General features: G+C 33.0%; 1 protein-coding gene across 5 annotated transcripts in view; it reads left to right on the top strand.

Moving 5' to 3' along the window:
* GLS (glutaminase) overlaps positions 1–21,505 on the top strand; it is an 81,525-nt gene that overhangs the window by 47,300 nt on the left and 12,720 nt on the right. For 3 of the 5 annotated variants that reach the window (XM_040642754.1, XM_040642737.1, XM_040642733.1), the window contains 2 exons: positions 1,288–1,419; positions 4,691–4,783. In XM_040642754.1, the coding sequence (XP_040498688.1) occupies positions 1,288–1,419; positions 4,691–4,783 (225 nt within the window). Of the gene's footprint in view, positions 1–1,287; positions 1,420–4,690; positions 4,784–5,778; positions 8,516–21,505 lie in introns of those variants that run through there. The other 2 variants (XM_040642744.1, XM_040642749.1) reach the window with 2 other exon arrangements.

The raw sequence follows: 21,505 nt of genomic DNA, 5'->3' as shown, positions 1-21,505 counted from the left end.
GCTTCAGTAATTATCAGTACATGACCAATATTGTTTATCTTTATTCCCCACCCTTGCTGTAGTTTAATATATAATTCTAAATGATAAGGACATTTTTAAAAACCCATAGCAGCATATTACATTTAAAAAGATAAAAACATCTTGATCTTTAATAGCATCAAAATATTTAGTGTTCAGATGATCTGGATTGTCTTATAAATTATTATTTTCTAGTTTGACTTGGGATGCAAATAAGGGTCATATGCTGTGATTGGTTTTATCTCCCTTTATTATTATTTTTGATACATTTTTTTAAAGATTTCATTTATTTATTTGACAGACAGAGACAGCGTGAGAGGGAACACAAGCAGGGGGAGTGGGAGAGGGAGAAGCAGGCTTCCCACTGAGCAGAGAGCCCGACCCCGGGACCCTGGGATCATGACCTGAGCCGAAGGCAGACACTTAACAATTGAGCCACCCAGGCGCCCCTATTATTATTTCTAAAATCTCTGTTCTCCCCCTTGACCTCTCTTTTTTCTTGTTATTTTTAGTTGAAAAAACTGGGTCATTTATCCTGTATAGTTTCTCACAGTCTAGATTTTGCTTATTGCATCCATACCATTGTCCCTTGTATCTTGTATTCCTGGTAAATTGGTATATCCCATTCAGGTGATTTTTTTTTTTCTTAGATTTTGTTCAAGATTACTTCTAGCAATAGGTATTCAATATTGGAATATTAGTAAGCCGTTAGTGAATACTGCCCTGATGATACTAATATTGTCTTTTATCACAGTTATTGTCAAGTGTTGCATAATGCAAACTTAAAAGTTTTGAAGAGAATTAATTTGAATTACCATCTTATCTCTATTCCTCAGACAATTCTGACAGTATACCACAGAGAATCTTTTAAGAAGATATAATTTCTCATTGTTCTCTAGTCATAGAATATTTTTTTCAAAGTAACTTTTTATACTTCAATACATGTTTATTATAGAATTAAAAAATGTAGACCAAAAGACTAAAATAAAAACATGGATAGCCCCACAATTTAGATGTAATCTACTTTAATCCTTAGAGTGTATCTTTTCAAATTTTTCTATATTCAAGTACGTCTCAACTGTTTAATAGTGTTTTCTCATTTATTGTATTATAAACATATTGGAAAACACTTTTCTACACCAATTGTAATGTTAGAATTCTGTGTGTATGTAAACTATAATTTTTAAACCAATTCCCTTATTGTTGGACATAACTTTTCTTTTTTTAAAATGTTAACATGTATATCCTTTTTTTTCAAATTATTTTCAGGTTGGTCTTCCTGCAAAATCTGGAGTTGCTGGGGGCATTCTTTTAGTTGTCCCCAATGTCATGGGCATGATGTGCTGGTCTCCTCCTCTGGACAAGATGGGCAACAGTGTTAAGGGAATTCATTTCTGTCACGTAAGCATATTTTCTTAATGAAAATAATGGTCATATAAGTGGAACCATCCAATGATTCAGTTATTTTAGTTTTAATTCCACTATAGTTAACATACAATGATATATTAGTTTCAGGTGTACAATATAGTGATCAACAGTTCTATACATTTCCTAGTGTTCGTCGTGATAAGTGTACTCTTGATCTCTTTCACCTATTTCACTCATTCCCCCACCCACCTCGCTGGTAACCAGCAGTTCTCTATAGTTTAGTCTGTTTTTGGTTTATCTCTTTCCCTTTATTTGTTTTGTCTCTTAAATTCTACATACAAGTGAAATCATATGGTATTTTTCTTTCTCTGACTGGCTTACTTCACTTAGCATTATATTCTCTAGATCCATCCATGTTGTAGCAAATGGCAAGATTTCATTCTTCTTTAGGGCTGAATAATATTCCATTGTGTATATATATACACCACTTCTTCTTTATCCATTTATCTATTGATGGACACGTGGGCTGTTTCCATATAGTTTGGCTATTGTAAATAATGCTCCAATAAATATTGGGGTGTATATATCCTTCAAATTAGTGTTTTCGTATTCTTCGGGTAAATGCTGAATAGTATGATTACTGGATATAGGGTAGTTCTTTTTTAACATTTTTTTTTAGACATTTTAAGGAACCTTCATTCTGTAGTTTGCATTCCCATCAACAGTGCACAAAGATTCCTTTTTCTCCGCATCCTCATCAACACTTGTTTCTTGAGTTTCTGATTTTAGCCATTCTGGCAAGTGTGAAGTGATATCTCATTGTGGTTTTGATTTGCATTACCCTGATGATGAGCAACGTTGAACATCTTTTCATGTGTCTGTTGACCATCTGCACGTCTTTGGAGAAATGTCTGTTCATGTCTTCTGCCCATTTATTAATTAGATAATTTGTTTTTTGGGTGTTGAGTTTTATCAGTTCCTTATATATTTTGGATACTAACCCTTTATCAGATGTGTCATTTACTATCTTCTATTCAATAGTTGTTTTTTAGTTTGGTTGATTGTTTCCTTTGCTGTGCAAAAGCTCTTTATTTTTATATAGTTCCAATACTTGATTGTTGCTTTTGTCTTCCTTGCCTCAGGAGACCTATCTAGAAAGATGTTGGCGATAGCTAACGTCAGAGAAATTATTGCCTGTGATCTCTTCTGGGATTTTTATTGTTTCAGGTCTCACATTTAGTTCCTTAATCCATTTTGAGTTGATTTTTGTGTATGGTGTAAGAAAATGGTCTGCTTTCATTATGTTGCATGTAGCTGTCTAGTTTTCCCAACACCACTTATTGAAGAGTCTGTCTTTAAAGCATTGCATATTCTTTCCTACTTTGTCAAAGATTAATTGACCATAGAATTATGGGTTTATTTCCAGATTTTCTGTTCTGTTCCATTGATCTATGTGTCTGTTTTTGTGCCTGTACCATACTGTTTTGATTACTACAGCTTTGTAATACAACTTGAAGTCTGGAATTGTGATATCTCCGGTTTTGTTTTTCTTTTTCAAAATCGCTTTGGCTATTTAGAGTCTTTTGTTATTTTAAACAAATTTTAGGATTGTTCTAGTTCTGTGAAAAATGCTTGGTGTTTTGATAGAGATTGCATTAAATCTGTAGATTGCTTTGTGTAGTGTGGACATTTTAACAATACTTGTTCTTCCAATCCATGAGCATAGAATGTCTTTTCCATTGCCTTGTGTCATCTTCAGTTTCTTTCATCAGTGTTTTATAGTTCAGAGTACAGGTCTTTCACCTCTTTTTAAGTTTATTCCTAGGTATTTTATTAATTTTTGGTGCAATTATAAATGGAATTGTTTTCTTACTTTCTGTGGTTTTATTATTAGTGTGTAAAAATGCATTGGATTTCTATATATTGCTTTTGTATCCTGTGATTTCACTGAATTCATCTATCAGTTCCAGTAGTTTTTTGGTGGAGTCTTTAGGGTTTTCTATATAGACTATCATGTCATCTGCAAATAGTGAAAGTTTGACTTCCTCGTTACCAATTTGGATGCCATTTATTTCTTTTGTTGTCTTTGCTGTGGCTAGAACTTCCAGTTCTATGTTGAATAAAAGTGGTGACAGTGGACATCTTGCTCTTGACCTTAGGGGAAAAGCTCTGAAGTTTTTTTTCCCTATTGAGTATGATGTTAGCTGTGGGTTTTTCATATAAGGCCCTTTATTGTGTTGAGGTATGCCCCCTCTAAACCCGCTTTGTTGAAGGTTTTTATCGTGAATGGGTGTTGTATGATCATGATCATGATATGATCACATTATCATATGATCATGATCATAGAACCATCCAGTGATTCTATTTTGTTTTACTTATTTCAGTAGTTTATTGATTTTTGGTATTCTGCCTGCCTGTCTGCCAGTTACTGGGGTAGCTGTGAAAGTATTCATAGAGGAGCTGTAAACTGCTTCTATCAGATAGCTCCCATATACTCATTCCCACAGAAAATTACATTTGAAGCTGATGTTTTAATTGTCATGGTTTTAAATAGTTTTCTGTTTCCAAAAACTCAGGTAAAGTTACTAAATTTGGAAAGGCTTAAATTTAAAGCCCAACATAAATTAAGGTTATTATAGTTTATTATGTCATTGTTAATCTGCATGTTTGAATATCTTTATCCATAAACTCCCTTGAAAAGTCTCTTTCTTGAGGACATAAGCACTGCAAAATAAAATTGTTACTACTCTTGATTAGTTCAGTATTTTATGTTGTTACCCAAGTTTGCTAATATTTCAGCTTCTGGTTTTATGTACATTTACTACTTCATAGACTCTATATTGAGTACTGTAATTTTTCTGCAAACTTCCTCAATTAAAATTCTGATTTATTTTTCAGTTTTATATTTTACAAAAACTAGAGGATGACATTGGATTGCTTATAGGTTATAGATTATAACCAGAATACTGATTTATATATTTGTGGTGCTTTTGGTTATTTGATAGAATAGTTCTTTCATATGGCCTATTACTGTAGTGGCCATTTTATAGGAAATGAAAGTTAAACAATTTGATAGTTGAGCCCTAGGGTCATGCTGGTAAGCAGTGTTCTCAGATTTTTTATCCATGTCTTCTCATTCTGATTCAGTTCTCTTTTTGATGCATTGTGCTGCTTTATTAACATGCAGTGGTATTTTCTATGAGATAGTAGTTAAGTTGGATAATATTAGTGTGATTTGTTAAAATATGAAAAAACAATGGCCAATGAATAGCCAGTTTCTTATACCTGTTCTGTTTATTTGCAGGATCTTGTTTCTCTCTGTAATTTCCATAACTATGATAATCTGAGACATTTTGCAAAAAAACTTGATCCTCGAAGAGAAGGTGGTGATCAAAGGGTAAGCAAAATTCTTATTTAGATTATTGTGTAATGTTTTTCTGCGAGAGAAAAATAAGATTAACCTATTTGAATAGAACTTAGTTTAATTGTTAGTGGCCTCATATATTTGCTAATCACAAATAAGTGTACACAAGTTGTTGACATTTTTACCCTGGACACGGTAGTATATAGATACTGCTGTTTTATTTAAATTTAAACTGGTTAACCTAGCAGCAGAGTTTCCCCACCACCCATTTTCCTGCTATTTTAAGCAATATTTTTAAGAATTGATTCTGCTAAAAAGAAAAAAGAATTGGTTCTGTTACAAGACAACAACATTGGAAAGTGCTTCATGGTATAAAAGAAAGCCTTGTTTTTACTTTAAATATTCGTCAGTTATAGTCTTGAAGTTTATTTTGACGTTGATGGATATATAAATGGGAAAGGGATTAGAGTATTAGTGAAAGACCTTTCAAAGCCTCATAAGTAAGTTTTATTGGCCACTACAGGTGAAATACTTTTCTATAAAAAGTGTTTAATACAGAATTCTTGACACTCTTATTTTAAAGTAATATTTGTTTATCAGTGTGTTTGGCTTCATATTATTGCACATATATACTTCTTTAGAGTTAATATTTAAGAGTCAGGACTTAAATTTCAGGAACAAGATTTTTTGTCTTCATAGTTATTCACTGGAACAAGGACTTGTTTTGAGTTTTAATTAAATTCCTTTATATCCCATCTGGAAAATGTTTATAGTAAATAACTAATTAGACTTGAAGCTAATATGAAACTCTTATAAGTAGAAATTATTTTTATGCATACTAAGAAAATTTTCCTATTGTTAGTTCTGATCAAAGTAACTTCTAATAATTTATGAGAATTATGCGAAGCCAACAGAATAGAAACTTCCATGAGAGTCAACATGAGTAACATGGAACAAAACATCATATGGTGGTGGGTGAAAATGTTAACAGATTTTAATAACATTCATTGAAAAATACCGTTTTATAGCTTGGACCTTTCTTCACTCAAGTGCACTAATAAATTATGTATGTTGCTTGAACAACTAGCATTCCTTTGGACCATTGGACTATGAAAGTCTCCAACAAGAACTTGCTTTAAAAGAGACAGTATGGAAAAAAGTGTCACCTGAGTCAAATGAGGACATCTCTACAACTGTAGTATATAGAATGGAAAGTCTGGGAGAGAAAAGCTAAAGAAATGGGTTCTAGTTTCAGAATGTTCTTCATTTAACCTCTCAAACATCTTTAGCTTTTTTGCATACTATAAATATTTATTTGAGTTTTTTGTGTTTTCAACCTTGGGTGCTGGAGCCATAAAGCTTTTTTTCCTTTTAATCTTTGTATAAAGATAATAGATTAAAAAGTGGATTTGTTGGTCTTTTAAAAAGTATTTATAAATAAGTACAGCAAATTTGCTTTATTTTTAAAAGATGCAAAAAGGAAAAATTCCTTTAAATTTTTTCATGGTATAATTAAAATTTTAACTTAATCCTCATTTTAAAATAGTAACAAATATTTAATTTTTTGGTTCTAAAACCCACACATTGAACTCATAAGTTTCATTACATTTTGTTTTTTCTTTCCCAGTTTTAAAACTTACATGATGTCTGTAGGGGCAGTAGAAAGTTATATCTGTGCTAAATACAAAACTAAAAAGGAAAAATTAATGAATCCCAAATTATTTAACATAGCAGTAGATTATAAAATTAGCTTAAGTTTACATTTTATGCCATTTTTAGTGATAGATTGGCTTTAAATTTTTAAAACTTCATTTTAAATTTTATCAAACACTTTAAAATATAAATCATGTCTTTGCTTTTTTTATTTTGCAATTCCTCTATGTTCTGTCAAAATTGTCATGTACAGGAGTGTCTTATGTTACTAAAACATTCCAGCCAAAGAATTTCAGAAGTAAGATAATGACGTTTCACTGTTAAAAAGCTATAATGGTTACTCAGAAGGAGCAACAGTGAGTGTCTTCAAGTGAAATGTTTACCTGAACAATTTTATTTTCGTATTATCCACGTTACTTTTTCTATGTTATATTTAAGTATGAATGGTGAATTCTTGGTTTTAGCTTTTAATATTTTTATTACCCTAATAATTTCACAAATGCTAATGAATCTTTTATGATAAATTATAATAACATCTCATAAAGTTTGTTTTATTTGAACTCTTTTAGAGTACTTAGGAAATGAATTCAGTCTGATGGTAGTAAGTATGCTACTAAAATGTTAGATCTGAATCTTTTTGTTTGGTTATAAAAATGCAATATTGAGAATCAGAACTTGTTTTTAAGAGAAGGACTATTTGAATAATTTACAATGCTTAAAGTCTGTCTTGGCAAAGTGATTGTAAAATTCTCTTGGACCTATTCACACTTCTTCCTTCTTCCAAATACCTCTTTGGTTTTCCCACAGTTTCCCATACCTGCAAGGTGTTTTAGTTTTTGTTTTATTCATTTTTAAACTTGTAGATTTTGGAGAGGCAGTGATGGGGCCTGGGGATTAGAAGGAGAACTTGATAGTCTTCTTTTTTTTTTTTTTTTTAAGTGTCATGGTATATATGTGGTCGATAACATCCATGAAAGTAAATAATACTGTTGTAAAAAAGATTTCACTGAGTAATTTAGATACTGTGCAAATATAAATACAAAAAACCTGATTATATGATGTCTGGAGCTTGGGAACTGTGGTAATAGAAAAAGAAGTCCTCCCTTCCAAAGGTGTTGGTCAAAAGCTTTTTGGGCTAACTTAAGTATTAAACTTAAATATTTAAATAATTATATGTTAAGTTTTAGAGGATTTTATCAAGGATTTTATGGTTACTTGAATATTTCTGTAATGTACAAATATCCAGTGCATATCTCACTGGATGTTTCTGGTTTGGCCATTTACAGGGGAGTGGTTTTCTTGAAGGCCTCACCTCTGCAACACCTTTAAACAGTATCATTTGTACTATGAGTTCCACCAAAGCCATTTGCAGTTTGGGGAGTGTCTTAATTGATAGATTGGGAAAAAAGCTTTTTTTTTCCCCCTTATGCTATTGTTACATTTTACTATTTCATTTGAAGATTGGTTTTACTTTGTAAAATGCAAATTTAATGTTTCCTATTGTGTCCATATTTATAGGTTTCAAAATTATGTTGTTAATTTATGGCACTTATGTTGGTAAGGAGTAAACGCACACTTACCAGTGTAGTACTGTTATCTATGCTGTGTTTAAAAAATCTTGTTAAGGATGAGCATCCAGAAATTTTTGTAGGACAGTATCCAAATGGAAGAAGGGGGAAGATACTGTGAATAGGTCCCCAAACTTTACTTTAAAAAAAAAAAAAAAAGAAAGAATCTTTGCCAGATTTAAGGACATTCTTTAAATCAATTCCTTCAGTATTTTTAATACCTTTTCAAATAAAGTTCTTGAAAAGTACCCAGTATTGTGGATTTAATGTTTCATGCCATTACTGATTCTTGATATTCAAGCATTTAGAAGTTAGCACATTTGTTTTTCTTTTTTTTTTCATTATTAACATTTCTTTTGAAATGCATATCCTTCCTGAAATACTTTATTTTTAGCATAAATGTTGTGCATTTTATCTTAGTGTTTGGATTAAAACATTTGTGTTATTTAGCTTTCTTTCATTTGCTTTGTATATTTAATAATGTACCTTTTATTTTCCAGTATGCCTACTTTTTGTATTGTACAATAAATTTATTTTAAGCTGATTTTATTGTTTTTTTTTTTTTTGATGAAAGCAACTCTAGCATTTTAAGTACAAGTAGTTGGAATTTTAACTTAAAAAATTTCCTTTATGAAGAAAGCAACTCTAGCATTTTAAGTACAAGTAGTTGGAATTTTAACTTAAAAAATTTCCTTTATGAAGATACTATTAAAATGTTTTATATTTTTAATTCTGAGGCTGTTGTGAAGAGATATGAGAACTACTCAAAAGGGCTTTGTTTGATTTTTTTATTTTTAAGCAAAGTGTAGAGTTGGTGGGGTTTTTTGAGGGAGAGGACATTTTCCTATTGGTTGTACTAGAAGTATTTGAATAAAGACTTTTCTCCCAATTTTTTTTTTTGTTGTTTTTCTATTTGACAACTTAAAAAAAAAAAAAAAAAGTCTACCGTATATACTGTTTCTGCTTTCTGAGGAAGAGTATCTCACTGTGTCGCTGTTGTTTTATCTGTTGTCTAGCATAGGAAAAACATATTGCTAAATCAAATGAAGAGTATCCTAATACTACTTTAGAATTGTCATTCACAGTACAATTTGTAATTGAGTGGAATAACTATAATATAGAAATTCATCTTAACTACTTTTTAAGGAATTTAGTTTTCAAAAGGAACTTACTTCTTTCTGTATATTTATACAACATAGTCCAAATTATAATAATGAGGCTCCATGCATTGTTAGTCAAGTACAGTACAGCTGACTCTCAACAGAGGTTTGAACTGCATGGGTCCACTTACATAATTTGATTTATAGTACAATACTGTAATGTATTTTATCTTCCTTATGATTTTCTTAATAACATTTTTTTCCCTAGCCTACTATAACGTACGAAATATGCTTTAATTAACAGTGTATGTTCTTGGTAAAGCTTCTGGTCAGCGTAGGCTATTAGTTGCTAAGTTTTGGGAGAATCAAAAGTTATGTGCAGATTTTCAACTACATAGGGGCCGGTATCCCTAACCCCCACTCCAACATTGTTCAAGGTCAACCGTACTTTAAATATTTCTGTTTGATCAGATCTGTCATTTGTATCCGGAGAAGATGTTCCAAATATATTGTAGAATTTTAAAACTATTTGAAAGGAAAATACCATTGCTTATAAGAATTTGTATTTATCTGTGGGATTTTTTGTTAAAGTAAAATCTAGTAAATTTGGGGACTAGTAGATATGGCGTTCAAGTGTCATGATATATTCACAATGTAATGTTTATGATTGCTTACTTTTAAAGATAAACTTGGAATTTTGTTGTTTTTTAATCCATTTAAAGGAAAAGGAGAGGTGACTTAAAGAGCTTGGTGGTCTTGGTCTGACAATGTAGAGTTTTATGGGCATGTATATATGTGGAAAGAAACACTGATATATACTGATATGTCAGTCTATATCTTGATAACTTATATATAATGTATGCATGTTCTATATGTATGTGTTTGTGAGTGTATCTATCTGTGTCTGTCTGTTTATCTGTCCGTCTGTCCATTCACCCATCCATCCGTCTTCTGAAAATCAGCAGCAATCCTTTCCACATAGTATGTTATGTGTAAATGGTTCTTTGCTTTATTCCTATTCCAAGTTTTATCGTAAAAGAACTCTTAACATTTTTGCTGTCCCCAGGATTTATAAAATATAACATATTTTACTTGTTCAATTTAAAGATTGTACTTTCTCTCTTTGTGCCCATTCACTACTTGTGCTGTCCAAGTAAGAGAGTAGCAGTATCGGGGAACTCCATAAAAGGGAAAGCAAAAATTTATTATATGGAAGGATTATATTCAACTTAAAATAATGTACAGCTTATGGAATAGTTTTATTCCAAAAATTGTGCACAATTTTTATTTTAAGAATGTGCTTTACTATCATATATGAAAATTTGGGTGTTTCTCCTAAACAATCTTGAAAATGCTAGAATGCAATTTTTTCAAAAAGTAACATGATTTCTGCTCAGTTCCTTTACTATTTTATATTAAATGTAATATTTATATTGTGTAATAAAACCAAAACCGGATGTTGGAGATCTAGCTGTTATGAGGCATCATGGCCCATCCTTCAGATTTTCACGTAGATTTATTCAGGATACTTTACCTTAGTCCATTCTCTGTCATGGAGTTCAAAGGCAAAATTAAACAGGAAAATATATTCAAGTATATTAAGTTCAACCACTTTTATTTCACATTGTAAACATAGTTTAAACATTTGTTTCTTACATTGCATAGAAATGGAAGGAATTCAGTTGGACTGGGAGAGGTCCTTTTATCCTTCTCTCTTCCCCTGCCCAAGTAGTTTATCAGAGCGAATACCGTACAGACTTGAAGAAATTTAGAGTTACACTTAGTCTGTTTTCATTTTTAAAACTACTGTAAAGGCATCTAAAGCAAAAATCTGTCCAACGTAAAACAGAGCTGGCAAAACTTGATGTTAAAGAGCCCTTAATTTCTTAAATAGTGATAGAAAAGGTGCTTGCTTTTTAAATAGAAGATGTTAAGGAGACTGATCATAAATCTTTGTATTTAATGAAGTGATTCTATTATATTATAGTTTTGAAATGTTCCTTTTAATTATATTTCGAAATATGAAAGTTCATTAATTTTAAGGTTGACTTTACTATTTGTTTTGTAGATTGTAGATCCACTGTAGTGATTTTTAGAAGTTGTAGCTATAGAGATTTTTAAGATACGCAAAATATGTAAAGCCTATGTTGATTAAACTTTTATAATGGCTTTCTAATCAATTACATTAACCTTTAACTAAAATGAATGACACAAATTAGCACTTGAATGTATTGCTTTTTTGGGTGGTATTTGTGGTATTTTTTTGCATAAATTACTTTTTATTGAGAACTTACATAAGGGGTAAAAAAGAAAAAAAAGAAATTATGATTCTTGGTGCCAAATGCTACAATGAACTCCATACAGTTCAGTATGGAGGCTCACAGGAAAGAGTAATGAAGTGACAAATATTGGCAATTGATCTCACAACGCCCAATATTAGACTTTCAATTCTAAATCTCATTTACTAACTCAGAAATATTTAATTAAATCTCAGTGATAAAGAACAACTTGGTATATATATTTTTAAGCCAAATTTTAATATCTGAGGATACAATTTTTCTGGACATAGTATTATTAAAAATAATGATTTTTTTTCTCATTAAGTATTTACCTTGCTGAAATACTTCTAATGTTAATTAATACCTCAGATGATTGAAATTGTCTATCTGGAAAGCTTAGCTTTTAAAAGGAAAAGTTCTTACCTGAAATAGTTTTAGATTTGTTTCCATATTAACATGACTGGTGATTTTTATTTACATTATGAAAATCTCCTCATTCCAGTAATTCCACTTGGAGCCCTGTGTTATAGTTTTGGTTCATATTCTATAAACAGCTGAAGAATTTGTTTTACTTTTAAAACATAGTTCAACCTTTCTAGTTCTCTGTGATGTTCTTTCATTTACCATAATCTTGTAATTTATTAGAATTTCATAATTGAGGGGCACCAGGGTGTTAGCTTAGTCAGTTAAGCGTCCGACTCTTGATTTCAGCTCAGGTCATGATCTTGGGGTGGTGAGATCAGGCCCCGAGTTGGGCTCCACGCTGGGTGTAGAGCCTGCCTAAGATTCTCTCTCCCTCCCTCAGTCGTGTGCACACATGGTCTCTCTCTAAAAAAAATAATAAAATAGGTAAGAATCCCATAATTGCACTTGAAGGTAATCTTAAAGTTTATCTGGTACAAATTCCCACTTAGCCAACCCCCTTTTCCAGGTTTCTTAGCACCTTTCTCAGTTAACGTATGTTCAATATTTTTTTCTCTGTTTTGCTGGAGTTGGTCTGCTTTGTGTTTTGTTATGACAGCCTTTTGTTTATCAGTTATTTGTAATGAAAAGCATATTTGACAATAGTTAATATGACTAGTTATTTGGCAAACTGATTGTCCCATCAGTGATTATAACTATTTAATTGTATTTTTCTAGTAAACAGTCTTATGCCACAGTTTATAAAGACTAGTAAAGTTAGAAGTGAATGCTACAATTATACAGTAGTTCTAAAAATAAAACATACTCTGGAACCTTTGAAAGAAAGTTTAAGGGTAGCAAAAATGTGGCTCTAAAAATAAATGTTGCACCATTTGCTTTTTAAAACAAGTTCCTTTGGGGTTAGGTTAAATATACAGGTAAAAAGGTTAAATAAGCAAAAGATTATTGGAGTTCTAAACAAATGTTTTCTAGAAGAAAAATTCTTTTTCTTTGCAAGTTAGCTTTTCCCAGCCCATACTATTATGTAAAATATGTAGCTTATTTCCTTTGTTTTTATTTTACATGTTTGGATTTCTGGGTGGCTTCATAACAAGGCACCTCATTTGTCAGTATGTTGTTCTATCATGTATATTGTCCTTAGCACCAACCTACATTTAATAGTCCTGGGATTTTTATTTTTTATTTATGAAGGAAATTTATATTGCTGTTCTTGAAAAGCATTACTTTTTTAAAGGCTTTGTTGACTTAGAAATGTTACAACTTAAAATCATGTTAGTCTTAAAAAAAGGTATAGGTTTCTTCTCAAAATTTAAACTTGCCTAATGGGTAGCTCTTTTCTCTACAAGTTTATATAGATGAGAACCTGAACTTTTAGGAGACTGGCTCTTACTCAGTATAAACTCTGCTTGTTTTCACATTTTATTAAAATTAGAATGGTCTTGAAGTACTCCCATCAGTCACACTGGTTATTCATATTTGGACCATTCCATTGTAAAATTGAAATCATGATCTTTAGCTTCTTATTAAACTTTTCTTTCTAATTACTAATTTTCATTATTTTGTATGTGCCTTTCACAGATCATCACTAAGGGGCAATTACAATTATCCTTTGAGGGGATTCACTTAATTCCATTAAATGAGATTAATTATGTTGTATAAAACCACAGTATAAATTATTCGTTGGACTCCATCCACATTTTGTTGTTTTGTTCTTTCTCACAGTCACTCACAATTAAAGACCCTAATCGAAAAATTCAAAATATATGAATTTCAGGTATTCTTTCTTTTAAACTTTTTCCTGTCATAACTCGTTTTTGGCTGAAAATGAGGTAACATAAAAATTACATCAAAGTTACTCATAAAATGGGTTTTCATTTTTAAGCCTTCATATTGCTGATATGTTCATTTCCAAATCTTTGTTGACACTTGCCATTCTAGAGTTATTTTCTTTAAAAATTAAAAACATGAGTGTTAAAATTCATGCTTTTTTCATTATAATAAAGTTCATTGTTGATAATTTATTATTTTACCTTCAACTTTGAATACAAAATCTGTGGGTCCAGGTCCCTGCACAAGATTTACAATATAAATAAAGAAATGAACTAAATAATATTGTTTCTACTTTGAATTGAAATGAATGTTACTTTTTTTGCACAATGAAACTTTATTAACATCTCGATGAAATTATAAAACAAGTGACTTTGTTAAAATTCTATGGTGACTAATACTATTAACCCTTTTAAATCATACCAATAAAATATTCCTGCCTTAATGTCTCTTCTTTTTACCTGAAAGAGAAGCTTTAGAGAATCGTTTTAAGGAGGTGGGGAAGTAGAGCTTAACTTTCTACTTGTGTGTTTATGAAGTGTTTCAACTAAAACATGTTATGACAACAAAACTTAGAGTACTTATGATTTTTTTTTCACCTGAAGGAGAAACAAAGGAAAAAGAAAACAAATTTGCTATGTTTTTAGCCAAGTAATAAAAACTTGAGAAGCTTTAATTTTTATTTTGTCTCTGTTGTGCACTTCTATTTTACATCCACCATATATGTCTGCCACAGAATCAGTACTGCTGTTTATTTGGTATCCCTTACATGTTGGGCTTTGTCATGTCATGGTCTCATGTATTAGTGCATTTACCTTATATTTGGGGACTCTGGATAGGGGGGTGTTGCTGTGTTTGCATATTGAGTTTTGTAGTTTTTGCTTTGCAAAAATCCCCATTCAGTGCTATTGTGAATTTTAGAATTTTGTTTTAGTTAAGTATTTAGGATCTTCTGCAAAAGTTCTAAGTAGATTGAAAGTTGCGGTTTATCTAGTGCTTTTTGGACTTAAATAGGATCAGTGAATGCTGGGAAGTTGGGCATAGGATCTGGGTAGGTAACCTAATGTAATATAAGGCATGAACTTCTGAGTCTTGTTTTCAACCTTAAACATTCATACAAATTTTATTCTTTTTTTACCTGCTTTAATATTTTTTAAAACATAGTATTTACTACAAGTTCTGTGACTAACCTTTTCTCCAGAGTTGGAGTAAAATTGGCTTCAGGAAGATGTACAATTCTCATTCATTCTGATGTAGGTAATTGTTAATCTGTAAACAGTCTTAATCACAGGTTTGAAGTTACCATTTGTACCTAAAATTGGCAGTGATTTTGAAAAGAATGTCTCATTTATGCCTGCTGCCTGTACCCAAAGACCTTCAAAGTCTAGAGTTCCTTTCCCAGTCCCTTATAACAAGAAGCTTAGCAGTGTGCAGACTAGAACTGAATATATAGTGATCAGCCCTCAAAGGTATGGGCCAAAATTTAGGTAATCTCAGTTTGCTCAAGCAGTCCAGTTTGCTAACCTAAGGATCTTGCAGTTTTCTGTAGACTTCCTCTTTTGCTTTCAGTGTCAGTAATTTCAGTCAACTCCAGCAACAGTGCCTGCCCAATACACCAGCAGCAGACACCTGATAACATCAAAATTTGAATAGCATGACTTTTAGCATTTACCATAACTTACTATGGGTTAACCAGTGCAATGTTTTGAGAATTTTTTAATCCTCCTGAAGTCTATGAAGTAGGTACTATTATTACCTCTACAGATTTATATAGATCTTGTAAGTTCCCTAAAGTCACCGAACTCTTAGATCTATAGAACCAGGATTTGCATGAAGGCAGTTTTGACTCCAGAGCCCATTTTGGGGTTTTTGACCATAGACTATATTATTTCCCATTGCAGAATGTAAGTGGAGTAACTTATGTCTCCATGTTAATAAAATTGGGATATTCCATGAAAGTTTAAGGACAGTAACAATTTCAGAGTGCCGTGATAGAACAAAAAGGGAAATTTCATATCAAACAAGGTTATCCTGTGATAATTTCAATTTTCACTATAACATATAATGCAGGCGGTGTCTCCATCACATCACCAATATCCTATAATTGATTTTCAAATATGCATGTATTTATTTCACTCATAGAAAAAAGAAGTTCCTATCTCCAGAGATACTTTTACTAAAAGTTAAGTATGGGAAATTATTGGGGGGGCTTTCAGCAGACAGCACATTTATGTTCTAAAATGTTTAAGTGGGAAAATTAACTCCAATATAACTTGACCATAGTAGATAACAAGTCAGCCCCAACCATTACAGTGAAATAATTTTATAGCTTAGCTTTCTTACAAGTGTTTTTCATTACTTAAAAAGTTTCCTTATTGTATATTCCTACAGCATTAAATATAAATTAGTGAATTAGCACTAAAAGCTGAGGTTTATTATAACTCTTTAAGACTTAGAAGATTCATTTTTAAATCATTTTAAGTCTTTGTGTGTCTCCTCTAAATGTCTGTCAGCTAACCTCAATTTATTAAAACCTATATAAACCCTGACTCCATACAGCTTTTCATAGAGCTCAATTGTAGGGGTTTTCATTTATCTTCTGTGTAAGAGTTCTATGATCTGGAGCCTCAGTATCCAAATATGAATTCATCTTTGTTCACATCTGCACTTATTTTTAGAATAAAATTTTTTTTTGGATAGAAACTAGAATGATTCAGTGGTTTAAAAAAACCAAATTTTGTATTCTCATCTACAGCCATTTATAGTTCTTGTATATGTGTTTTAATGATAATGTTAGATATAAAATCACAAAAACATGCCACGTGTACTGAACTATGAAGAAACACAATTCTGCTATTAAATTACATCTAAAAAATAACTTCTACCTATCCCAATACCCTTAGGGAAGCTGGTAGTATATGTACCCATTTTCCAATTAAATTGTTCTTCCAGTATTGCTTTTATAATAATGTAGTAGGATAGGAGTGGTCAAATAGTTCACTCTTTTTATGAAGTTGCTTTTCCACTAAAGTGCGTCTAAGAAAGTGGCCAGGACTCTTCTGATTTCTTGGTTTCTAGGTCTCCAATTCAGTATTATTAGTCCTGTGTACTTAGTTATCAAACAACTTTTCATCTATTCTGTATACCAGGAATTTTGTTTTCCTTTTGCGTGAGTTTTTTCCTCTTCATTTCTGGCATTACATATAGATCCCCTACCAATGTCTAAGATTCGATCCAGCTATATAAATACAGATGGATAACTTTTCAAATTATTTTTTTCCTACGAAGAACCAGTTCTCTCTCAGTATTTCACTAGTTTTTGTTTAAGCAGTACACAATTAGTTTAAGATATTTAGCGAATTTTATTTGATGGAGTAGTTCAGATTTTATATAAATTAGCTTTAGCATTATCCTATTTTTCATTCACTAATTGCTTCTTCATTCAACCAATATTTTTTTGTCTCTTGCCTGATACATGCTAGATACTGCAGAATACTTAGGATATGTGATAGTTAATGACTATGATCAAGCCCTTGCTTGTTTGCAATCTAGAAGGGGATGCAGGGGGCGCCTGGGTGGCTCAGTCCTTAAGTGTCTGCCTTTGGCTCAGGTCATGATCCCAGGGTCCTGGGATCGAGCCCTGGGGCCTGCTTCTTCCTCTCCCACTCCCCCTGCTTGTGTTCCTCTCTCGCTGGCTGTCTCTCTCTCTCTCTCTCTCTGTCAAATAAATAAAAATAAATGAAATCTTTAAAAAAAATAGAAGGGGATGCAGATATTGAATAGTTAATAAAATAGTTTAAATGGTGATAAGTGATTTGTTCATATTGATACATGTAGATGTGTAGTACATTTAACTTATTAAGGAGGTGAGATGGTATATACCAAATGACACTGTTTATACACCTATACAACAGACTCTGAGATAACTGTGCAATGTAGTTAAAGTACAAGAACATGCACACCAGTCTGCACTCAGACTTACCTCTGGGAAGGAGGGGAATGAGTGCAGGGGGAATACTGAGCCATATCTATAACATTTTATTTCTTTAAGAAATAAAATATTTTTATATGTATAATAATATAATAAATGATAGAAATGTATGGAGTGCCAACAGAGGTAATAGCAAAAAATATTTTGTGTGGATGAAATAGATATGGTTGGTTTTCCCTGGAAGGTGATAGTTAAGTTTTGAATGAGTTAGAGGAAGGGTGAGGATTAATAGGATAGTCTGCCTTGAAGGCCCAGGGACAGAAGGAGCACATTTGTGAAGGTGAAAGAAAGCAAAAGTTATGGGAGAAGGGTGAGGCAAGGTGATTGGAGATTGGCCTTGGATGAGTCTCCGAAGCCCACGTGATGTAGGGTAGGCCTTGTATCTTAATGTGCATTTGAACTGTTAGTGTGTCCTAATTTTAAGATGCAGAATCCTAGGGCACAACCTCCGAGATTGTTTTAAACATCTATATTTTTAATAAGTACCCCAGGTGTTTCTGCTGCAGATAGTTCTCTGAACAGTTTGGGAAATACTTATGTAGGATCTTACATGCCACATTAAGAGTTTTGGACTATTGAAAGTGCAGTGGGAAACTTCAGGGCTTATAAGAAGGGGAATGACATGATTTGGCTTTAAAACCCCACTTTGTAGAGAATGGATTAGAGGCAGACAAAAGTTGAAGTTCTGGGCCTGAGATGAGATGTGGTAGTGGCTAAAAATGGGGAAATAGATGTGAGAAAGGTAGACAGATACGAGATGTGTTTGAGAGATGAAGCTTGGCAGCACTTGGTGATAGTATTTGGTGGATGAAAAGAATGTGATGTCAAGTAGACAGCCAGGTTTTAGTATAAGTGATAGGGCAGATGGTGCTGTGTTTCTAAGATGGCAAACACTGGAGAAGCAAATCTTGGGAGTACAGGGAGAAATGAATTTTGGTTACTGTAACAATTAAGGATCTGTTTGACCACATACTAAGAGTATGATTAGTAGGGGTTTAGATGAATGGGGTTATTTTTCTAATATAACAAGAAGTCTGGGGATAGAAAATCCAGAATGTGTGCCATCTGTAAGATATACTCCAACCAACGTTAGTGTGTTGGCTTAGACTTCCTGCCTGTCACCTTATAGTTGCAAGATAACTGTTTCACCTTTAGCCTCACTTGAATGGTCAAAGTGGAAGAAGAAAAGAAAGAGGGATACCTAAATCAGATAAGTTCCCAGGAGCCCATCTGACACTTACTGACCAGACTAGCTACAAGGGAATCTAGGGAAGAATTTTTGGTTGGCACATTGCTATCTCTAACTAGTAGAGATTCTCTTAGTATGGATGGGGTAGGGAATGGATCATAGGTACGCAGTTGGTAGTGTGAGAAAAGCAACTTCCATTTGACATATTTATATTTGTGAGGTACCCGAGTAGTGATGTTGAGTATCAGATATAGGCCTAAAACTTAGGAGAGTGGTCTGAGTTGGAGATATAATTCTGTGAGTTGTTAGCATGGTGAGAGTAGAGTTGAAACTGCCAAGCTGTGTGAGAAAGTGCAGAATGAGAAGGAACCTTAAAGAACTCCCATTTTAAAAGTAGAACAGTACACAGGTCTCCCACTACGGAAAAATGTCCCATTAGGAGAAAATCCAGCACAACATAGTAGAAGTCAAAGAAAGAGTATTGTGAGAAATTTAGAACAGTCAACTGTACCATAGCAGATAAGCATTAAGTAAGATGAGGGGTGTCCATTTACATTATGTCTCTCCTAATTTTCTTTTGATGTTAAAATGCCCTTTTATTTAGTAAATGATATCAGTAGATGGTTGGGTTGTTTTTATTGTCTGTGCTCAGAAAATAAAAAATCGGCAGCCCATATTGGTAACCTCCTCCGCACAGTTAAGAACATTTTCTTGGCTTTGAGATTTAAAGGTCAAAGAACTATTGAAGTAGAGCAGGTTTGGCTGCTGATAGAAAAGACCCAGTAAAGAAGCAGAACTTGAAATAGATACAGGAGAGTGGAAATGACCAATAAAATGATGTCTCTGGAAAGAAATGGAGCTCTCAGCACACGTGGAGGATTAGGTTTGGTGGGAGGAGAAACATCTCTTCCAATAAAATAGGACATTGAGAGGCAGGCAGGTAGGTAGGTTTGCAGGCATGGTAGGAGAAGTTGAACTTTCTGCCCATTGGTTTCCATTTTCCTGAAGAGTATGAAAGGAGGCTTTCTGCTGAGAATGAGTTGTGGAGTTGGAGGGAGGCTATGCGGTTTCAGGGCATGTAGAAGATAGGAAATGTTTGTTCTTGGAGAGCGGGGCAGAGCCGAAGAAAATACAGCAACATTGTCAGACTACTATTGAGGTTGGTAACCACGGATTTGCAGTGACGCTAATCTGTTGCCTCCCGCCCCCCTCCCCCATTATCCTATAGCCGCATTCCAAATTTAGGTTCAGGAGCTGCGGAAGATCAGGCAAGGGATTTTAGAGCATTTACCAGATAGCGATTTTAACAGTAGGCTTTAGAATCTAGTTTAGACCCTCCCTACATAGAAGACATACATTTAGGCTTTTTTCTTTTAGAATTTGATTCTACTTAAAGAATTTTCAACTAATAAAGATCACACTAACAGACGAGTTCTGTGTATAATTTTGCCATGTCCATCCTCCTTGCTTCACATAAAATATTACTGGTAAGAATTATAAATGTTAAAGTACAGATACATGCTCAACAGTCTCATGATAAGGCCCTGAGAATGGTGCTGGAGTGTTTTGGGTTTTTTTTTTTGGCCTATTTATATATATATATTTTTTTCATACAGTGTTACATTGCATTATTTTTAAGGGTCTTAAAAATATCCTATTCTCCAGCAGTTTCTTGTATGATGTCCTGGAGGAACCTGTTAGCACAATTTGATGATATTACAGTGCCTGTGAAAGTGCTTTGAAAAGTGCACAGCACTAGAGAAACATGTTACTGTGCCTTTTCTGTGTTCATGAAGGCGGCACGTCAGACTTTGCTCAGTAGAACTGTAAAAGACACATTGAAGAATGCAGAGAATTAAGTATGGCTCTCTGGAGATGAGAAATCTCTTTCTGAAATCCAAGCGGTCAGTGGGAGTGTGTCGTGGTTGGAATAACTATAGAATACTCGTGCCCCTGTGCTTTGTCGTAGCAACATTTAGGGCATGCGAAGGGGAGCTCGGTCCTTTAAATTGAAGACGCGATTCTGTCTCTATAGCTGCCAAGTCTTTGTTTTGTTTCTTGGCAGAAAGAGAGCCCCGTCTCTTTTCGGGGAACTTGTGTATATTTATTTTTAATTTCTACCGGAAAGTGTGAGAATCTTTTGATTCTATTTGCCCTGACCCTGTTTTGTTTGTTCGTTTGTTTTAAAGTATTACATACAAGAATTTGGTGACCGTTTTCTTCTCTTATTCTTTGCTTTTAGTTTCTTTGACCCTTTGGGGTTTTACCTGCTTGTTTTTTTTTTAGTTAATAGGAATTGTAAATGAAAATGACACTTTATCATGCCAGGGGTGTGGCACCTTGTCATCCCTCTGAACGCGCTAATGTTAACAAGTCTTCATGGAACTTTACATAAAAAACTAGGGATGTACTGTATGGGGACTGACATAATACAATAAAAAAATATTGTTAAATAAAAAAATAAAATAGCGGACTAAACCAATTAGTGATTTAAAAACAAACAAACAAATCTTCATGGAGTTTTACAAATATTTGGATAAGAGAGAAAGAGAGCCGGGAAGATAGTGGATATGAAACTTTGATAGTTGTGACTGTGCCATATAAATACTCTTCGATTTGCCACATGGAAAATGCACTTCTGTTCTTCAGGGAAATAGCTGCCTTTGCCCTTGCTTATTTCAATTTTCCTCCTCTTTGTTGCTGACTTCTTAATTAGGAATGCCGT

This window comes from Ursus maritimus, unplaced genomic scaffold, assembly GCF_017311325.1.
Source record: "Ursus maritimus isolate PB19 unplaced genomic scaffold, ASM1731132v1 scaffold_1, whole genome shotgun sequence".
In the NCBI taxonomy this organism is placed as follows: domain Eukaryota; kingdom Metazoa; phylum Chordata; class Mammalia; order Carnivora; family Ursidae; genus Ursus; species Ursus maritimus.
The sequence above is the reverse complement of the archived record's forward strand: the minus strand, read 5'-3'. Positions and strand labels throughout refer to the sequence as shown.